At 44.7% G+C, this 20,123-nt stretch overlaps 1 protein-coding gene across 5 annotated transcripts; it reads left to right on the top strand.

Moving 5' to 3' along the window:
* Positions 1 to 11,451: 11,451 nt before the first annotated feature.
* On the top strand, positions 11,452 to 17,215 carry LOC123187760 (stomatal closure-related actin-binding protein 1). Of its 5 annotated transcripts, none has more exons than XM_044599689.1 (14): positions 11,452 to 11,799; positions 12,700 to 12,768; positions 13,060 to 13,366; positions 13,456 to 13,584; positions 13,787 to 13,879; positions 14,426 to 14,566; positions 15,221 to 15,289; positions 15,401 to 15,484; positions 15,574 to 15,748; positions 15,834 to 15,950; positions 16,042 to 16,100; positions 16,423 to 16,557; positions 16,639 to 16,788; positions 16,869 to 17,215. In XM_044599689.1, exons 3-14 carry the CDS (start codon positions 13,079 to 13,081, stop codon positions 16,905 to 16,907), a joined length of 1,479 nt encoding a protein of 492 aa, XP_044455624.1. In that variant the 5' UTR covers positions 11,452 to 11,799; positions 12,700 to 12,768; positions 13,060 to 13,078; the 3' UTR covers positions 16,908 to 17,215. The 5 variants fall into 5 exon arrangements, with proteins under 5 accessions (XP_044455624.1, XP_044455622.1, XP_044455623.1 ...); XM_044599687.1 differs by having other exon boundaries at positions 12,700 to 12,804; XM_044599688.1 differs by lacking the exon at positions 12,700 to 12,768 and having other exon boundaries at positions 11,453 to 11,799.
* Positions 17,216 to 20,123: the final 2,908 nt, after the last annotated feature.

Genomic DNA, 20,123 nt, shown 5'->3' with positions numbered 1-20,123 from the left:
GTTGTTATGAACACTAGTAAAGTACACATCAATAACATGTATATCAAATATACCTTTGTTTACTTTGCCATCCTTTCTTATCCACTAAATACTTGGGGTAGTTCCGCTTCCAGTGACCAATCCCTTTGCAGTAGAAGCACTTTGTCTCAGGCTTAGGACCAGACTTGGGTTTCTACACTTGAGCAGCAACTTGCTTGCCGTTCTTCTTGAAGTTCCCCTTCTTCCTTTTGCCCTTTTCTTGAAACTAGTGGTCTTGTCTACCATCAACACTTGATGTTTTTCTTGATTTCTACCTTCGTCGATTTTAGCATCACGAAGAGCTTGGGAATCGTTTCCGTTATCCCTTGCATACTATAGTTCATCACGAAGTTCTACTAACTTGGTGATGGTGACTAGAGAATTCTGTCAATCACTATCTTATCTGGAAGATTAACTCCCACTTGATTCAAGCGATTGTAGTACCCAGACAATCTGAGTACATGCTCACTGCTTGAGCGATTCTCCTCCATCTTGTAGCTATAGAACTTGTAGGAGACTTCATATCTCTCAACTCGGGTATTTGCTTGAAATATTAACTTCAACTCCTGGAACATCTCATATGGTCCATGACGTTCAAAACGTCTTTGAAGTCCCAATTCTAAGCCGTTAAGCATGGTGCACTAAACTATCAAGTAGTCATCATATTGAGCTAGCCAAACGTTCATAATGTCTGCATCTGCTCCTGCAATAGGTCTGTCACCTAGCGGTGCATCAAGGACATAATTTTTCTGTGCAGCAATGAGGATAAACCTCATATCACGGATCCAATCTGCATCATTGCTACTAACATCTTTCAACATAGTTTTTCTCTAGGAACATATCAAAAACAAACATAGGGAAGCAACAACGTGAGCTATTGATCTACAACATAGATATGCTAATACTACCAGGACTAAGTTCATGATAAATTTAAGTTCAATTAATCATATTACTTAAGAACTCCCACTTAGATAGATATCCCTCTAATCCTCTAAGTGATCACATGATCCAAATCAACTAAACCATAACCGATCATCACGTGAAATGGATTAGTTTTCAATGGTGAACATCATTATGTTGATCATATCTACTATATGATTCACGCTCGACCTTTCGGTCTCCGTGTTCCGAGGCCATATCTGCATATGCTAGGCTCGTCAAGTTTAACCTGAGTATTCTGCGTGTGCAAAACTGGCTTGCACCCATTGTAGATGGACGTAGAGCTTATCACACCCGATCATCACGTGGTGTCTGGGCACGACGAACTTTGGCAACGGTGCATACTCAGGGAGAACACTTCTTGATAATTTAGTGAGAGATCATCTTATAATGCTACCGTCAATCAAAGCAAGATAAGATGCATAAAAGATAAACATCACATGCAATCAATATAAGTGATATGATATGGCCATCATCATCTTGTGCTTGTGATCTCCATCTCCAAAGCACCGTCATGATCACCATCATCACCGGCGCGACACCTTGATCTCCATCGTAGCATCGTTGTCGTCTCGCCAATCTTATGCTTCTACGACTATCGCTACCGCTTAGTGATAAAGTAAAGCATTATAGGGCGATTGCATTGCATACAATAAAGCGACAACTATATGGCTCTTGCCAGTTGCCGATAACTCAGTTACAAAACATGATCATCTCATACAATAAAATTTAGCATCATGTCTTGACCATATCACATCACAACATGCCCTGCAAAAACAAGTTAGATGTCCTCTACTTTGTTTGTTGCAAGTTTTACGTGGCTGCTACGGGCTTAAGCAAGAACCAATCTTACATACGCATCAAAACCACAACGATAGTTTGTCAAGTTGATGCCGTTTTAACCTTCGCAAGGACCGGGCGTAGCCACACTCGGTTCAACTAAAGTTGGAGAAACTGACACCCGCCAGCCACCTGTGTGCAAAGCACGGCGGTAGAACCAGTCTCGCGTAAGCGTACGCGTAATGTCGATCCGGGCCGCTTCATCCAACAATACCGCCAAACCAAAGTATGACATGCTGGTAGGCAGTATGACTTATATCGCCCACAACTCACTTGTGTTCTACTCGTGCATATAACATCAAACCATAAAACCTAGGCTCGGATGCCACTGTTGGGGAACGTAGTAATTTTAAAAAAATTCCTACGCACACGCAAGATCATGGTGATGCATAGCAACGAGAGGGGAGAGTGTTGTCTACGTACCCTCGTAGACTGAAGCGGAAGCGTTGACGCAACGTAGAGGAAGTAGTCGTACGTCTTCCCGGTCCAACCGATCCAAGCACCGTTACTCCGGCACCTCCGAGTTCTTCACACACGTACAACTCGATGACGCACCCCGGGCTCCGATCCAGCAAAGCTTCGGGGAGGAGTTTCGTCAGCACGATGGCGTGGTGACGAATCTTGATGTTTAACCATCGCAGGGCTTCGCCTAAGCACCGCTACAATATGATCGAGGTGTAATATCATGGAGGGGGGCACCGCACATGGCTAAGGAACGATCACGAAGATCAACTTGTGTGTTCTAGGGTGCCCCCTTGCCCCTATATATAAAGGAGCCAAGGGGAGGGGCGGCCGGCCAAGGAGAGGCGCGCCAGGGGGGAGTCCTACTCCCACCGGGAGTAGGACTCCCTTCTTTCCTAGTTGGAGAAGGAGAAGGGGGAAAGAGGAGGAAGAGGGGAAGGAAAAAGGGGGGTGCCGCCCCCTTCCCTTGTCCTATTCGGACTAGGAAGGGGAGGGGCGCGCGGCCACCTCCTGCCTCCTTCTCTCTTCTCCCTCAAGGCCCATGTAGGCCCAATAACCCCTCGGGGGGGGGGGGGTTCCGGTAACCCCCGGTACTCCGGTAAAATGCCGATTTCACCCGGAACGATTCCGATGTCCAAATATAGGCTTCCAATATATTGATCTTTATGTCTCGACCATTTCGAGACTCCTCGTCATGTCCGTGATCACATCCGGGACTCTGAACAACCTTCGGTACATCAAAATACATAAACTCATAATGAAACTGTCATCGTAACTTTAAGCGTGCGGACCCTACGGTTCGAGAACAATGTAGACATGACCGAGACACGTCTCCGGTCAATAACCAATAGCGGGACCTGGATGCCCATATTGACTCCTACATATTCTACGAAGATCTTTATCGGTCAGACCGCATAACTACATACGTTGTTCCCTTTGTCATCGGTATGTTACTTGCCCGAGATTCGATCGTCGGTATCCAATACCTAGTTCAATCTCGTTACCGGCAAGTCTCTTTACTCGTTCTGTAATACATCATCTCGCAAATAACTCATTAGTTGCAATGCTTGCAAGGCTTATGTGATGTGCATTACCGAGAGGGCCCAGAGATACCTCTCCGACAATCGGAGTGACAAATCCTAATCTCGAAATACGCCAACCCAACATGTACCTTTGGAGACACCTGTAGAGCACCTTTATAATCACCCAGTTACGTTGTGACGTTTGGTAGCACACAAAGTGTTCCTCCGGCAAACGGGAGTTGCATAATCCCATAGTCATAGGAACATGTATAAGTCATGAAGAAAGCAATAGCAACATACTAAATGATCGGGTGCTAAGCTAATGGAATGGGTCATGTCAATCAGATCATTCACCTAATGATGTGATCCCGTTAATCAAATAACAACTCTTTGTCCATGGTTAGGAAACATAACCATCTTTGATTAACGAGCTAGTCAAGTAGAGGCATACTAGTGACACTCTGTTTGTCTATGTATTCACACATGTATTATGTTTCCGGTTAATACAATTCTAGCATGAATAATAAACATTTATCATGAAATAAGGAAATAAATAATAACTTTATTATTGCCTCTAGGGCATATTTCCTTCACTACTATATATATCTGAAGGAAATATGCCCTAGAGGCAATAATAAAGTTATTATTTATTTCCTTATATCATGATAAATGTTTATTATTCATGCTAGAATTGTATTAACCGGAAACTTAGTACATGTGTGAATACATAGACAAACTGAGTGTCACTAGTATGCCTCTACTTGACTAGCTCGTTGAATCAAAGATGGTTAAGTTTCCTAGCCATATACATGAGTTGTCATTTGATTAACGGGATCACATCATTGGAGAATGATGTGATTGACTTGACCCATTCCATTAGCTTAGCACGATGATCGTTTAGTTTGTTGCTACTTCTTTCTTCATGACTTATACATGTTCCTCTGACTATGAGGTTATGCAACTCCTGAATACCGGAGGAACACTTTGTGTGCTACCAAATGTCACAACGTAACTGGATGATTATAAAGGTGCTCTACAGGTGTCTCCGATGGTACTTGTTGAGTTGGCGTAGATCGAGATTAGGATTTGTCACTCCGATTGTCGGAGAGGTATCTTTGGGTCCTCTCGGTAATGCACATCACTATAAGCCTTACAAGCAATGCAACCAATGAGTTAGTTGTGGGATGATGTATTACGGAACGAGTAAAGAGACTTGCCGGTAACGAGATTGAACTAGGTATTGAGATACCGACGATCGAATCTCGGGCAAGTAACATACCGATGACAAAGGGAACAACGTATGTTGTTATGTGGTTTGATCGATAAAGATCTTCGTAGAATATGTAGGAACCAATATGAGCATCCAGATTCCGCTATTGGTTATTGACCGGAGACATGTATCGGTCATGTCTACATAGTTCTCGAACCCGTAGGGTCCGCACACTTAAAGTTCTGTGACGATCAGTATTATGAGTTTATGTGATTTGATGTACCGAAGGTAGTTCGGAGTCCCAGATGAGATCGGTGACATGACGAGGAGTCCCGAAATGGTCGAGACATAAAGATCGATATATTGAACGACTATATTCGGACATCGGAAATGTTTCAAGTGATTCGGGTATTTTTCGGGGTACCGGGGAGTTACGGGAATACGAGGAAGAAGTAATGGGCCTCATGGGCCAAGTGGTGGAAGAGAGGAGGCAGGGCGCGTGCCCTCCCTAGCCCAAACCGAATTGGACTAGGGGGTCGGCCCCCCTTTCCTCTTTTTCCTCCCTCTCCTTCCTTCTCCCTCTCCTCCTTCCTTTCCTCCTCCTAGTAGGAGTAGGAAAGGGGAGTCCTACTCCTACTAGGAGGAGGACTCCTCCTCCTGGCGCGCCCTACAGGTGTCGGTCGGCCTCCCCCTTGCTCCTTTATATACGGGGCAGGGGGGCACCCTAGAACACACAAGTTGATCATTGATCCCTTAGCCATGTGCGGTGCCCCCTCCATTATAATCCACCTCGATCATATCGTAGCGGTGCTTAGGCGAAGCCCTGCGTCGGTAGCAACATCAACATGTCAACACGCCGTCGTGCTGACAGAACTCTCCCGTGAAGCTCTGCTGGATCGGAGTTCGTGGGACGTCATCGAGCTGAACGTGTGCTGAACTCGGAGATGCCGTGCATTCGGTACTTGGATCGGTCGGATCGTGAAGATGTTCGACTACATCAACCGCGTTCTCATAACGCTTCCGCTTATGGTCTATGAGGGTACATGGACGATACTCTTCCCTCTCGTTGCTATGCATCACCATGATCTTGTGTGTGCGTAGGAATTTTTTTGAAATTACTATGTTCCCCAACAAGATCTTGCGTGATCGTAGGAATTTTTTTAAAATACCGCGTTCCCCAACACCGCCCTCTATTTAAGCAAGGCTAGACGTCAGACAAAAATCGCACCACTCCGTCGCTCCCCATCTCCTTCTTCCACCATTTTCTCCACCCTTTTCATGGCATCCAACGAGCAGGAAGATCAGTTCTCCGGCATAAAAGCCGGTTGGGTGACCCGCCGAGCCCGCCGGATATGGGTTAGGCAGCTCCCTGCTCCACCTCCCTCGCCTGGCTCGACGAAGCAGGTTGCTGTCTCAAACCGGCGCGTAGTTCAGCAACTCGCCGCTCCAAGCTAGCTCGCGGAGGAGTGGCGAGTTACTCCAAGCCGGCACAACGGGGAGCACGGCGGCATAGGTATCGTCGCTACCGTGGACGACGCCGCGTCGTACCGCTCCTTCAGCAACTCGCCGCTCCAAGCCAGCTCGCGGAGGAATGGCGAGTTACTCCAAGCTGGCACAAAGGGGAGCACGACGACACAGGCATCGTCGCTATCGTGGACGCCGCCACGTCGTACCGCCCCTCCCGTGCCTACGACTGCGCCATCCACCGTCAATGTGCGCGTACCCGTGCCTTGTTGGCAGAGAAAGAAGTCGGCTGCGTAGAGATCGACGAGTCGGTGTGGCCAGTGCGTCCGCCGCCAACATTGAGGAAAAATTGAACACGATAGGCAACCGCCATTTGGATCTCAGGAAGGCCACCACCGAGGCGACCCCGGTGCACGCAGCTGGTGTCTTGCCCGGTTTTTCTTCAGTGTAAAACATCGTTGGCCGCCGTCTGGGCTTCCCGGAAGCGGAGGCGCCCCTTCCCCTCCGGCTGAAGCATCAACCGACGGTTCCACTCCGATAAGCGGTGGGGAAGTGAACCACCCTTGCGCTGAAGCATATACCTTCGGGGCTGTCGGACATAAGGAAGACAAAGGGATCCACCACGGCCCGCCATAACTAATGTAGTGTATCCGTGTCGTGGGAGCGGAGCTCCGCACGACGTACGTACACATAGTTTATCTTTTTTGTTAAAATATGTTCAAAACATCATTGTTTTCATTCGGTTTGTATGAAATCCCTCATGTTTATATAAAATCTGCACGTGTTTGCATAAATTTCACCCAATTTATTGAAAATAGTTTGAAATATATGTAGTTACGGTTGAATAGCGGACTCCCGCATCTGTATATGCGGACTGATCCTTCTGCCGTGGACGGATGCGAAACGAAATTTACGGATTACCATTCCATTGAAGATGCCCTACTCTTGCTCTTGAAGTTTGATGACAACTCTAGACGTGTGAGTGCGTACGAGCTGCAGCGACGTGAGTGTGGGTTAGTGCGTCCATTTCGTAATCAGCGTCCTGATTGATAAAATAACGCAAATTTGAAATGGGCGACGACGGCGCGTGAGGAAGAGAGGCAAAAGGGAAAGAAAACAAGAGGGAAGAGAATGGCGAGTCCCAACGGCTTCCAACGGAGTGTCGCGGTCGGTCACCACCGTTGGGAGGGGCGGGTGGAGGGTCCCCGTTGTCGAGCCCGCCATCAACGGAATGGACGCGGAATTCCTTTTCTGACGCTCCACGAGGCGATCCTCGCCCGTGCGATCGTGATCCGACGGATCACGCTGCAACGCGGAGGGAATCTCGGGAGCGGCGCGCGATCAGGGCCTGGGCTGGTCCGCGGTTCCTGGGTCGTGGCGTCGGCTGCACCTGCTCGGTCCGGATCGCACTACGCGCGCCTGACCTGCTCAGTGCCACGACTCCCGCCGTGGATCTTCTGTGCCCGGCCGTTGCCTCTGGCTGTTTTTTCTTTTTTCTTTTTATGGTACAATTGAGGTTGCTCCCATACATTTACCCCTATGAGCGTTCTTCGCCGTCGTTAGGACTACTCTGCCATGATTTGATGGTGTTAATAATGCATAAAAAAGAGATATGTTTGTGAGTTCGAGCTCACATGTGCCCTTTGTTACAGTTAACAGCCTCTTTGGATTGAAGGATTTTCATAGAAATATTGTAGGATTCCAATCCATTGGATTTTCCTCCTAAGAAAGCCCTCAAAAAAGGAATGACTCCTAATTTTTTTTATGGATTGCATTTGTACACCTCAATCCTATAGGAATTCAACATCAAACTTTAACCTCTTTTTTACACTGATTGTGTAGGATTGAGGCACTTTTTCTGTGTTTTTCCCGAGTTTCATCCAAATGATCATTCCTACAGTTTTTTCTTCGTTTTGCAATCCTCAGTTTTGCACCTGCAATCCCATCAAATTCCCGTGTTTTTGAATTCCTATGTTTTCTAATCCTATGATCCAAAGAAGCCCTAAATCTATTTTCTTTTACTATAAAAATCTGAATTATTTGGTAGTAAAAATTGATGTGTGTTTCAGTGCATGCAAGATGACATTCGTGGAGATCAGAAAAACACCAATGCTTCAAATAGACTGTTTTTTTTGAAGCATTGGTTTCTTTAGAACCCATGAATGTCATTCCATCATAAAAAATTGCACGCGTGTAAAACACACTTCATTGTTTGTTGCAAAAAGAATCAATAAAAATTTCTTTAGTATTTTTTCTAGATTTTACTGCAGCAAAGGGTGCGTGTGACTCACACCATGTTTATACACCGTGAGTGCACTTCTACGCGCTGTTGGCAAAGGCACGAGCAGCTTACACGCCTGTTGAGTCCAAATAACACATTGCTATCGTTTCCTGTGGATTCTTAGCTAGTTTTATAGAAGGACCGACTTAACTTGTTTGAAAGTTTATCTGGATAAGTTAAACTTTTGGTGATTAGATTAAGATTCAACGAAGGCCCTTCTTTCTTCTTCCTTAATTTTCTGCCTCCTCCATCCATTCCTTCTTCCATAAAATCAGTTTATCCAAAAATAATTCAGTAAACTACACATTCCGTCCCATAAAGGGAGTGATATATAGTCATTGTGATGGAAAAAGGATACAACACAAGCTTAAATGGATGAAGCACCTACACGAAGGAGCTGGTTTTAGCGCACTTCACCGGAGGAGCAAACGTAAAGCACCATCAACCGAGATAAAGTACCACCCACATACTCCCTCCGTCCTTTAAAAATTGTACTTTCAACTTTATTGGAAAATCAAACCTTTTTATGTTTGACCGTATTTATATAATAATGCACCAACAATTATGCCATCAAATTAATAACATTAGATTCATGATAAAATATATTTTCATCATATATCTATTTGGTTTCATAAACATTGATATATTTTTACACAAACTCGGTCAAACATTGAGATAGTTTGACCCTCCAACAAAGTTGGAAGTACACTCTTTAAAGGACGGAGGGAGTACATAAATTTGCACCCATATATAGGATCCGAATATCCGGAGACTGATTGCCGGTGCATTCCTCCTATCGAACAATTTCGTTTGCCAGGGGGAGTAGCTCCCAGTGAATGTTTCCTCATCGCTGATCATTCGCTAGGGGGCAGGCCAGGGCAAACCCCCTATTGGACCGAAGGGTCAGTTAAATTTTTTTATTTAAAAGATGCCATGAAGAGAAAAAACTTTTCTGAAAAAAACAGAGAAAACCTAAAATTTCAAATGTCATGCTTTGAATTATGAAAAATGCCATGCTACTTTATAAAACCGCCATTCCTCTAATTTATAAATTTAAAATATGTATGATAGAAAAAGGAAGTGTCATCTAGAAAAGTAAAATTGTCATGCTAAACTTTATATCTGCCATCCTCTAGATAAAAATGGCATGAACAAAAAGAATGCACATTTTTTTATAAAAGAGAAAGAAAACTTAAATTCATAGAATGCCATTCTCTGAAATATGAAAATTGACATGCCACTTTATAACACAACTATTTTGCTAATTTATAATTTACTATGATGATAAGAAATACCATGCCAATAAAAATGAAATTGCCATCCACTTACTAATAAAACTGGCATCCTCCTGATAATAAAAATGCCAATGCCATGGCAACAATAATAAAAATTCCATGCTCTTGATAAATAAAACTTCCATCATGCTAGTAATAAAACTACAGTCCTCCTAATAATAAAAATGCTACGTTATCAATTACTAAAAATGCCATGCTCTTAATAATAAATCTCTCTTCCTATTGTTAATAAAATGCAATGTTATTAATTATTAAAATACCATGCTATAGTAATAAAAATGCCATGTTTTGGAAGACAAAAATGGCATGGTTTCAATAGAACAATAAATTATCATGCTACTTATAATAAATAAGTGCACATGACAAGCTTAGGGGAAAAAATCCCTCTAAAAGTAGGGATTTCTGTTCTCTCAAAAAATGAAAAAATTTCTGGATTATTGATTTAATAAATAAATAAATAACAAACTAAAAATCAAATTAACTCAAATACATAAAAGGTGTTTGAGTGCAGGTCTTCACAAACTCCGCTTGACCCCAAGCAGTGAGAGCAACTCCAACGGGGTGACCCAAACGGACACAGATTTTGTCCGTTTTTTGTCCGTTTGGGTCGCCTGTCTGCCTAGCGAACATGAGACGGACACACACGGTCCGCGGATGCACCCAACGCGCCACTTGTGGATGACCCAAAACGGACAAGCAAGATGCAAATTTCCTACCGGCGCCGCCGCTTTCCTCCGTCGCCACAGCCTGCACTGGGAGCATACGAGATCGAGGTGGGCGGGCGGAGTTGCCACAGCCCACCCCTGCTTCCATGCGCCGCCGTTCACGTCATCGAATTGGATCCGGTGTAGAGGTCCCTGGCGGCGACGGCGGCCGCGGCGGAGGGCCGGCTTGCGGGGTGAGGCGAGCGCGAGGGCCGGCGGGGGACGGCGCGGTGGACTGGGAGGAGGGGAAGTTTAGGCGGAGGAAGGCGATGAGGAAGAAGAACCAGGCGGCGGTGAGCTAGAGGACTCGGCGGGAGGAGGAGGAGGCGGAGGCGGGGTGGGGGTCGCGGCCGCCGCCGCCCGAGAAGAGATGCATCGCCGCCGACAGGGAGTTGCTGCTGGTACGGCTGTGGGAGGAGGCGGATGTGGGGTGGGGGTCGCGGCTGTGGTGGTTTTCTCGCTCGGTCACTGATATGTGGGTCCAGGGACGGACACGAGAGGGAGGCAACAGACGAGAGCGCTCGCTTTTGTCCGCACGAACCATTTGTGGCCCATTTTTGTGTTCAGTTTGGGTCGGGAGGGATGATAAATGGATAGCAGGCAGACACCCGCGTCCGTTTAGATCGTCCCGTTGGGCCAACTTTTGTGTTCGAATGACCCAAACGAACAAAATGGGTCGCTCCATTGAAGTTACTATGAGTGTGCATAGCCCTCGTGTAAGAGGGCGCAAGTTCGAGTCTCCCAAGCGCGCTCGATTTGCGCCAAGATCCGTTCTGCCAGATCGAACGGCGGGAAGGGCGTCCGCCAGGATTGGTTCCCTGACAAACGGACTGTATAGCATTTCTTGTGTAAGCAGGATCTTTTTGTATACAATTTTCTTTAAAAGATGTTTACACGGACGATCAAGTTTAAGCAGGATTTTTTCATCTGAAACTGCCAAACTAGAATGGTGTCAGCAGCAAACTACTTCCTCCGTTCCAAATTACTCCCTCTGTAAACTAATATAAGAGTGTTTAGACCACTAAATCAGTGATCTAAACGCTTTTATATTAATTTACAGAGAGAGTACTTGTCGTGGTTTTAGCTCCGTACTACTGCCATAGCACCTGGCACGTGTCAAACCCGCATAGTTTTCGTCCATGTGCATAGGAGGCAACGTGCACAGAAGCAGAAAGGATCCCCCCACCCCCCTCGAAAGAGGGCATTCAATTCAAAGCTCGCACCCGCTCTCCTCCCTTCCCTTCCTTCCCTGTTTGCCAGCCGAGGAGACAGGGAGCACGAGGAGAGCGAAGACCGCGCAGAGCAGAGAGACCAGAGAGAGAGAGAGATAAACCTCCCTCCCATTTTTATTGCACCAAAAACCCACCGCGAAAGTCTCTCCAGATTCGCTCCACGTTCCCCGCGACGCTCCCCCCTCGCCGAATCGAGCCCCCAATGCGCGCGCCAGCAGCGCGGGCGGGTGCTGCGAGTGCGAGATCCGGGAGCGCCGTTTGACCTGGGCAGAGCAGACGGCTCCGACTCCGACTCCGAGCGCCGCCGCATTCGGGCGAGGGTTGGCGCTCTGGTAAGCAGCTCCCCTTTCTCTGTCTGGAGCGTGTTCCTGGTGTTTCTCGTTTGATTTCCCGTCGTTTTTGAACCGCCGCCTGCTTGGGACGGGAGGTTGAAAGTTTTGTCTTTGTTCTTTTTGCTCTGTTTCTTTTTTCGCTGTGGTGCCTTTTCCTATTTTTTTTTCTTATTTTCAACCAAAGTCAGTATAATTTTGTCCGTGCTCCGTTGGAGGCGTAGCTGCCGAAATCTTTAAGCAAATGTTGTTCCATTGGGTCTTGGAGTAGTAGCAAATTACAGTCTCGCTTTTCCGTGGAGTGGGTGGGTGGGTGGTTAGCAATACAACCTAGTAGTACTAGTAGCACAAGAAAGAGGCGCAAATTAAGAGCCAAGGCGCGCTTAGATTTCAATTTTCTTACACTACAGTCTACAGGTGTCCTATGAAGTCGATAATGCATTTTTAGTTTGAGAAACTGAGTGTGGATTTTATACCCAGGAGAAATTAACTGGACTAACTATTGCAAAAACTTAACGCACTATGTGTTTTTCAACAACTAAGAATACTGGATATTAAATCCACACTCAGTTTCTTCTGTTATTGCTGTTGGAAGGTCAGTATTTTTATTCATGTACACGATGCCACAATTAAACTGACACCGAATAATTTTTCCTTGATTTAGCTGTTTGAACAGAATGTAACCAGAATCAGCCTTGTACTCCTGCGTATTAACAACATTAGCCTCCACTCCAGGCATCTTTAGCTGTCCTTTTTGGTTAACTAACCTTATGATTCCCGTTGACCATTGCAAGTGTACAGGGGAGTTGTACTATCTGCCATCTCGCTGTCCTGTCTAGTGCAATTTAAGACATTCATGCAAAAGTTAGTTGCTTCTCCTGATCCCAGTTGCTTCTAATGCAGGTCTGTAGTCCTGAGTTTAGTGGGTGATCCTGTACGATCTTGCGATGATTATAACTGCAACACTTGAGGGTTGGTAGTAGCACATGCACAAGGCTTGATGAACTTGTATGGCTTTTGTTCTCTTTCTTTTGGAGGGGAGAACTCTTCCACTTGCTTCTGCCTTTTCATCAGCTTCCATGCTGCAGTTTGACAATTTTTATTTCGGCGTTATTTTTTGTGTTCCTTTTTTCCATCTTTTATGTTTGTTGACGGCTCAGTAAAACAGAAAACGGTGATGTATGGATCATTTTCACCAATGATGTAATTGTGTCAAACAGTGATCTTTTGATATACTGACGCTTGTTTTTTTTTTGGAATTAGGGGTGAGAATTACTTATCGATGACTCGGGCATCAACTCTTGATTTTCGGCGGAAGACGCAGGGTCAGAACAACTGGTCTGGGCCGTTGCGCCCAGTAAATGTCATCAGAAATAAATTTCCTACCTACAAGAATGGTTCGAATGGGATAGTCATCAAATTTGCAGATGAGCCAGAAACGCCATCACTTAAGGAGTCTGTTGCCAAAGAGACAGCAGATCTGCTTGATCGGCGTCAGCGTCTTTCAGTCCGCGAGCTCGCAATGAAATTTGAGAAGGGCCTCAGTACTGCCACATTATTGTCTAATGAGGTATGGGTCTTCCTGATTCCTGAACACTCATTTAGCAATTGGTTCAGTTAGTTCAGACCTTAAATTATTGCAGTGGCTTTAACTCTCAGGTTAAATGTAAACAAGTGGCTTTATTGGAGCGAGACGTCCTTCTGAAGAATCTAAAGAGTGTATTGGAGTCACTGAGAGGTCAAGTAGCTGGCAAATATAAGGATGAAATTGAGGAATCAGTATCTATGGTTGGTTTTTCTTCTTTTGAACCATATTTACAGCCTCGTGAAGGATTATTGTTCCTCGGTGTGTTTTTAGAGTATCTTTAATGACGTTGCAAATGTTCTAAACTTACCATTATGGTTTCTTAAAAGAAGTCTCCAGCTAAATATATATGCCTAAATGATCCCTTTGTTTGTGAGCACTTTAATAGTTTGATACTTTCTATAGGTGGATATTTTAGCAGTTCAGCTGTCCAAAAGAGAAAATGAGTTGCTTCAGCAGAAAACCGAGGTCACGAGAATAGCGACTTCACTGAAACTGGTGAGTTAATCCTTGTACTTTGGAAGTATCTTTATTCTATGAACCTTTGTAAGCACATTTTAGTACCATGAGCCATTCTGCGTTCTCTGTTTACAATGTACTATCAAATGACATGTGCATTTTCCCTGCTTGCTACTGGCTTTGAAGGAAAACTTAGTTCCTTCTTTTAAATGTAAATTATCTGCCATGATTAAGCAAGCCAAGCTGAAGTTTTGCCTTTGTTGGGACTTCAGAAACAGACTATCACACAGTACTACAAATTTGAAATGGTGTTCTTTTCTTCCAAATGCACAATAAAATTTCAGGGGCCTGCCGATGGTTTGTTGAACAGCAAATTTTTAGGAGTTCTGCCTGATTTTCTTACCATGGTTCAGAAAATAACATGATGGCAATGATTTGTGCGTAAAGCATGTCCCAATTCCTCTTGGATTGGCGCGTCGTTTTAGTATTTTTTATAAACATCATTTATCCATATCAAGTATGCTTAATCTTGGTATATTCCCATTTCTTCATTTCCACACATCACTCTTTCTGTATCGTTCGTAGGCTTCTGAAGATGCTAGGAGAATTGTTGACGAAGAACGAACTAATGCCCGCATGGAGATTGAAAATGCTAGAGCTGCTGTACAAAGAGTTCAAAAAGTACTTAAAGAGAAAGAGAACAGTTCACAAAGAATTGGGAAGCAGGTAAATTGTATATAATTATATGAGCACCATATTATCTTGTTTTCTGTACTTTAGTACCATGCTTACCTGGAACTTATGCCTGAATCTGTATTCCTTATATATTCTTTTATTTATGTCATATACAATTCCTCCCGTTGACTTCTGTACAGTTTTTCTGTTCAAAACCAGTGGTAGTTTATTTTTTTAATTTGACTATGCAACCTTCTACGTACTGCATCATACAGCAACAGATCTTCCTGCCTAACTTTGCTTTTATTGCTTGCTTGTCCAGATGCTGTACTTTGACACTTTCCTCAATTTTTAATATCTTCCTGCCCAACTGTTTGTACAGATATAAGCATTCTCTATACACAGACAGAACTGCTGTGGTTCAGCAGCATGATGTTTCTAAAATGCAATGTCCATCACTTAATTCACTGAATCTTGTCTGAACCATAACTCATTTATCTCGGGGCATTACTTCTCTGTTCTGTTTTTGTTGCCGTGTTTCTCATTCTATTAGTTGGTGCTTTTGGCCTTGAACCGCTCCCAGTTTCCTGTCTGTCATACCTTCCATGTATGTTAAGAGATTGATGCGTTTTCTTATGTAAAGTTCCTTCTATTTCCAGCTGAACTGTGCACATTTACATATTTTTTCTGTTTGAAATATGTAAGGATGTGGATGAACTTAGGGAAAAAGTTCAAGAAGCACGGAGAGTCAAGATGCTGCATTGCCCCAGCAAGGTAGACTTCATAGGCTAATTGTGTTGTGTTGTGTATATATGGCATACTTATGTGATTATATGGATTTTATACAACGTCAAATATATTTAGAGCCTTTTAATACCTTTGTAGGCAATGGACATAAAAAGTGAGATCTATGTTCTACGTGATCAATATGCTGAGATATCTTCAAGTTCTGCTCATCTTTTAAAAGAGGTATGGCTTACATGTTCTGCATTTGGTGACTTCAGTTTGTGTCTTTCTCATTGCACTTATATAGAGTTATCTTGATCTGTTATCTTTAGTTGGAGTTGCACCAAAGTTTTAAGGAAAATGGCGTGCCCTCATGTGAGTTGGAGGGTCTCGAAAGCTTAGGCTCAATGCTGCGGGTAGTTGTCCGGAATGATGTGGGTTTATCAAATAGTTCAGTACAATGGTTCCGTATACAGCCCAAGGGACACAAGAAGGAAATCATTTCCGGTAGGACTATCTTCATCCTACAAAAACTCTAGTTTCTACAGATAACATTCTTTCTAAAATATTTGTTGCCACTGGAAATTTTTAGGTGCCACAAAGCTAGTATATGCTCCAGAACCTCATGACGTAGGGCGGTACCTGCAAGCTGAGGTTAACCTTGGTGGTGAAACCTCTGTGGCAAAGACTGCTGGCCCACTAGACCCTGGTTTGTTCGTTTGTTTGCATATGGTTATCTGACAAAGTTAAGCTGCTTTCATGGTTATGACATGGCTAACATTACCTTGGTCATGGAACAGCGCCAGGTTTGGTTGATTATGTAGAGACCCTTGTAAGGAATCCCGAAACCGACTACAATGTATGATCACCTCTTCCTTAGCCATTACTATTTCTGTGTGATGTGCTTGCCATCTTCCATACAATGTATGATCTTTACTTATCTTATATACTCAACTGTTTTGATGCCCATGGCACAACTTACCTATTGGCATGTCATCTACTGATTTTATGTCGACAAACCATATTCCTGTAGAACAAGGAAAACAGAATAGTGCTATCTATCCTATCTTGACAAGGCCTTTGTACTTGTACTCCTCAGCTCACCATAGCAGCTTTATCCACTGAATTACTGCCTTCAAGTCATGTTTTTGAACTTGCCGTTGTTCTGCTCCTTATGCTAGGTTGTTGTCCTTCAACTGAACGGAATCGACCAACCTGCTGACTCCATCCACGTCCTATGCATCGGGAAACTGCGGATGCGACTTGCCAAAGGAACGACAGTCATAGCCAGGGAATTCTACTCGTCCTCGATGCAGGTATCCTATAGCAACACTTTCAGCATCACAAGACTGGTCGTGTTACTGGCTATGGCACACAATCTAATCCTTCTGCTTCAGCTATGCGGCGTTAGGGGTGGCGGAGACGCTGCGCCACAAGCGATGTTCTGGCGGCCAAGGGAAGGCCTCAGCTTGGTCCTGGGCTTCGAGACGGCCAGGGAGCGCAACTCGGCGATCATGCTCGCCCGGAGATTCGCCATCGATTGCAATGTAAGCTCAGATCATTCGTATTTTTCGACCATGTTGTGGCATCTCGCGCACGCCTTGACTTTTCTCCTTCCGGAATGCAGATTATCCTTGCCGGTCCAGGGGACAAAACTCCGTGGTGACACGACCAAGCACACCAGCTAACTTAGTTCTGACCCTTGACGGAATCAGTGCACATCTATCTCTGTGCAGTGGACGGCGGCGTCTGTTTAGTAGTACTAGCTCAGTGCCTGCTTGGCATCGGTTCATTGTTTTCTTGCCTAGGTTTGTTCATCTTCTTTCACGTCATCACTGTATCCTGCTAGTATCTTGCTAGGTAGAGCATGTTTTTATTTTTTATTTTCCTGACACCCTGGTGCGAGATCTATAGCTGTGTGCCAGTTCCATTGTAATTTTGTATTGGAACAATAAAAAATGTGATGCTGATGTACACCTTCATACCCAAGTTGCTTTTTTTTTTGTGAGGAAAAAGAGAGCTTATATTAACTTAGGGTGGGATGTCGCTCATACACAACTTCAGTCTCCTCCGTACCCGAGCCTAGCCACACCGCCGTACGTGGTGTACTACGTCCATAAGCCGCAAGGCTATGACTAACTTTATTCTGTGAGCGACTAGCTAAGCTTAATACAACCTCTCTTTCAGACATCAGGGACTGAATCTCACGCACTACAGCCATATATCTTGAACGATCACCTTGCTGCGACCGGATCATCGCAATTGCCTCGGAGCAGTCCATCTCCAAAACAGCAGTCCATCTCCAAAACAACAGGTAGCTGGGACCTATGGAGCGCCAGGTCCAGGCCTTCTTTGCATGCAGACAATTCAGCTTCTAGAGCGCTGGTGCAAGCGTCGGAGAATATAATCTTGCCCTCTTGATTGCGTAGGATCATGCCACACCCCGTCTGGCCATTGGCTTCGATGAAACTCCCATCCGAATTTAGCTTGACCCAACCTGCTGGTGGTTTGCACCAGCGCCGTTCCTCCCTGGAACTCACCCGCTGTGTATGCAATATAGGCTGCACATGAGCTGCTTGTGTACTAATTACCATCTTGCCTTCAGTCATATCTCCTTGCGGGTGCTCCCTAATACTCCCTCCGTTCCAAAATAGATGACCCAAAGTTTAGTACAAAGTTGAGTCATCTATTTTGAAACGGAGGGAGTACACAACAAAGAGGAGGTGTAACTTTGCAAGAATCTGAAGGAGGCTTCCGTGGGTGGCGGCTCTTTATCATGTGTGATCTTATTACGAACATGCCAAGCTCGCCAAAAGGCCATGAGCACCACCATGCGGACAGTATCTTACAGGGGTTCCAGCACATCGAACAACCATTCTGGCTCCGTGTTCTTGACGGCGTCAATGTTCGGTAGCGGCCACTCTCTGGCCATAGCTCGCCATAGCTCCTTGGCGCGTGGGCATCTGCACATCGCATGGAGTCCATCCTCACATTCCATACCCATATGGTCTTCTGATAACTAACAAGTATAGGAGATTAATTGTAGCCTTTTTTGATAAGTAAGAGTGTCGAACCCAACGAGGAGCTAAAGGTAAAACAAATATTCCCTCAAGTTCTATCGACTACCGATACAACTCTACTCACGCTTAACGTTCGCTTTACCTAGAACAAGTATGAAACTAGAAGTACTTTGTCGTGTTTTTGGATAGGTTTGCAAGATAATAAAGAGTGCGTAAATAAAAAGTAGGGGCTGTTTAGATAAAGACACAACTAAGTTAGTTTTAGTAGAGAGCTTGTTGTCACACAAGAAAGTTATTTGTCCCTAGGCAATCGATAACTAGACCGGTAATCATTATTGCAATTTTATTTGAGGGAGAGGCATAAGCTAACATACTTTCTCTTCTTGGATCATATGCACTTATGATTGGAACTCTATCAAGCATCCGCAACTACTAAAGATCATTAAGGTAAAACCCAACCATAGCATTATAAGGCATCAAGTCCTCTTTATTCCCATACGCAAACAACCTACTTACTTGGGTCTGTGTTTCTATCACTCACGCCACCCATCATAAGCAAATCATGAACATATTGTAAACCCTACAGTGGGGATCCCTCATGCTTGCGTGACACAGAGAGCATCATAGGACAACACCAATAATAAAACATGCAACTCAAACCAATCATAATCATCAATTAACCCATAGGACAAAACGGATCTACTCAAACATCATAGGATAGCCATACATAATTGGGAAATAATATATAGTATTGAGCACCATGTTTAAGTAGAGATTAAAGTGGGTAAAAGAGGGGTTACACCGCTGCATAGAGGGGGAAGAGTTGGTGATGATGGCGGTGAAGTTGTTGGTGTAGATTGCGGTGATGATGATGGCCCCGGCGGCGTTCCGGCGCCACCGGAAGAGAGGGGGAGAGAGCCCCCTTCTTCTTCTTCTTCTTCTTCTTCTTCTTCTTCTTCTTCTTCTTCTTCTTCTTCTTCTTCTTCTTCTTCTTCTTCTCCCTAGATTGGGGAAAGGGTTTCCCCTCTGGTCTATGGCCTCCATGGCATGGGAGGGGCGAGAGCCCCTCCGAGATTGGATCCGTCTCTCTGTCTCTCTCTGTTTCTGCATTCCCAAATTCTGTCCTTTCACCATTTCTTAAATTCCCGGAGATCCGTAACTCCGATTGGGCTAAATTTTGGACAAGATTTTTATCCTGATATTAGCTTTCTTGCGGCGAAAGAAGGGCACCAACCGCCTTACGGGGTGGCCACGAGGTCCCAGGGCGCGCCTGGGCCTCCTGGCGTGCCCTGGTGGGTTGTGCCTCCCTCGGGGCACCCCCAGGCACAGCTAGGGCCCGTTGTGTTCCTTCTGGCCCATAAAAATTCTTTGTAAAGTTTCATGGCATTTGGACTCCGTTTGATATTGATTTTCTGCGATGTAAAAAACATGGAAAAAACAACAACTTGCACTTGGCACTATGTCAATAGGTTAGTACCAAAGAATGATATAAAATGATTATAAAACATCCAAGATTGATAATAAAACAACATGGAATAATAAAAAATTATAGATACATCGGAGACGTATCATGGACCCCCCTCTCCGAAGCCCCGAACGGACTCCAGATCAGCCCTCCCGATGAAGAACAGGAGGCGGCGGCTCCGTATCGTGAAACGCGATGAATCCTTCTCTTTGATGTTTTTCTTCGCGGATGTGAATATATGGAGTGGAAGTTAGGGTTGGAGGAGGTCCAGGGGACCCACAATGCAAGGGGACGCGCCCTCCACCCTTATGGTCTCCTGGTGGGTTCCCTCTGGTTGATTCTTTCGCCAGTATTTTTTATATATTCCAAAAATATTCCCCGTAAATTTTCAGGTCAT

The sequence above is a fragment of the Triticum aestivum genome, chromosome 2A (genome assembly GCF_018294505.1).
Source record: "Triticum aestivum cultivar Chinese Spring chromosome 2A, IWGSC CS RefSeq v2.1, whole genome shotgun sequence".
Classification (NCBI taxonomy): Eukaryota; Viridiplantae; Streptophyta; class Magnoliopsida; order Poales; family Poaceae; genus Triticum; species Triticum aestivum.
This window is presented reverse-complemented; position numbering and strand designations above follow the sequence as displayed.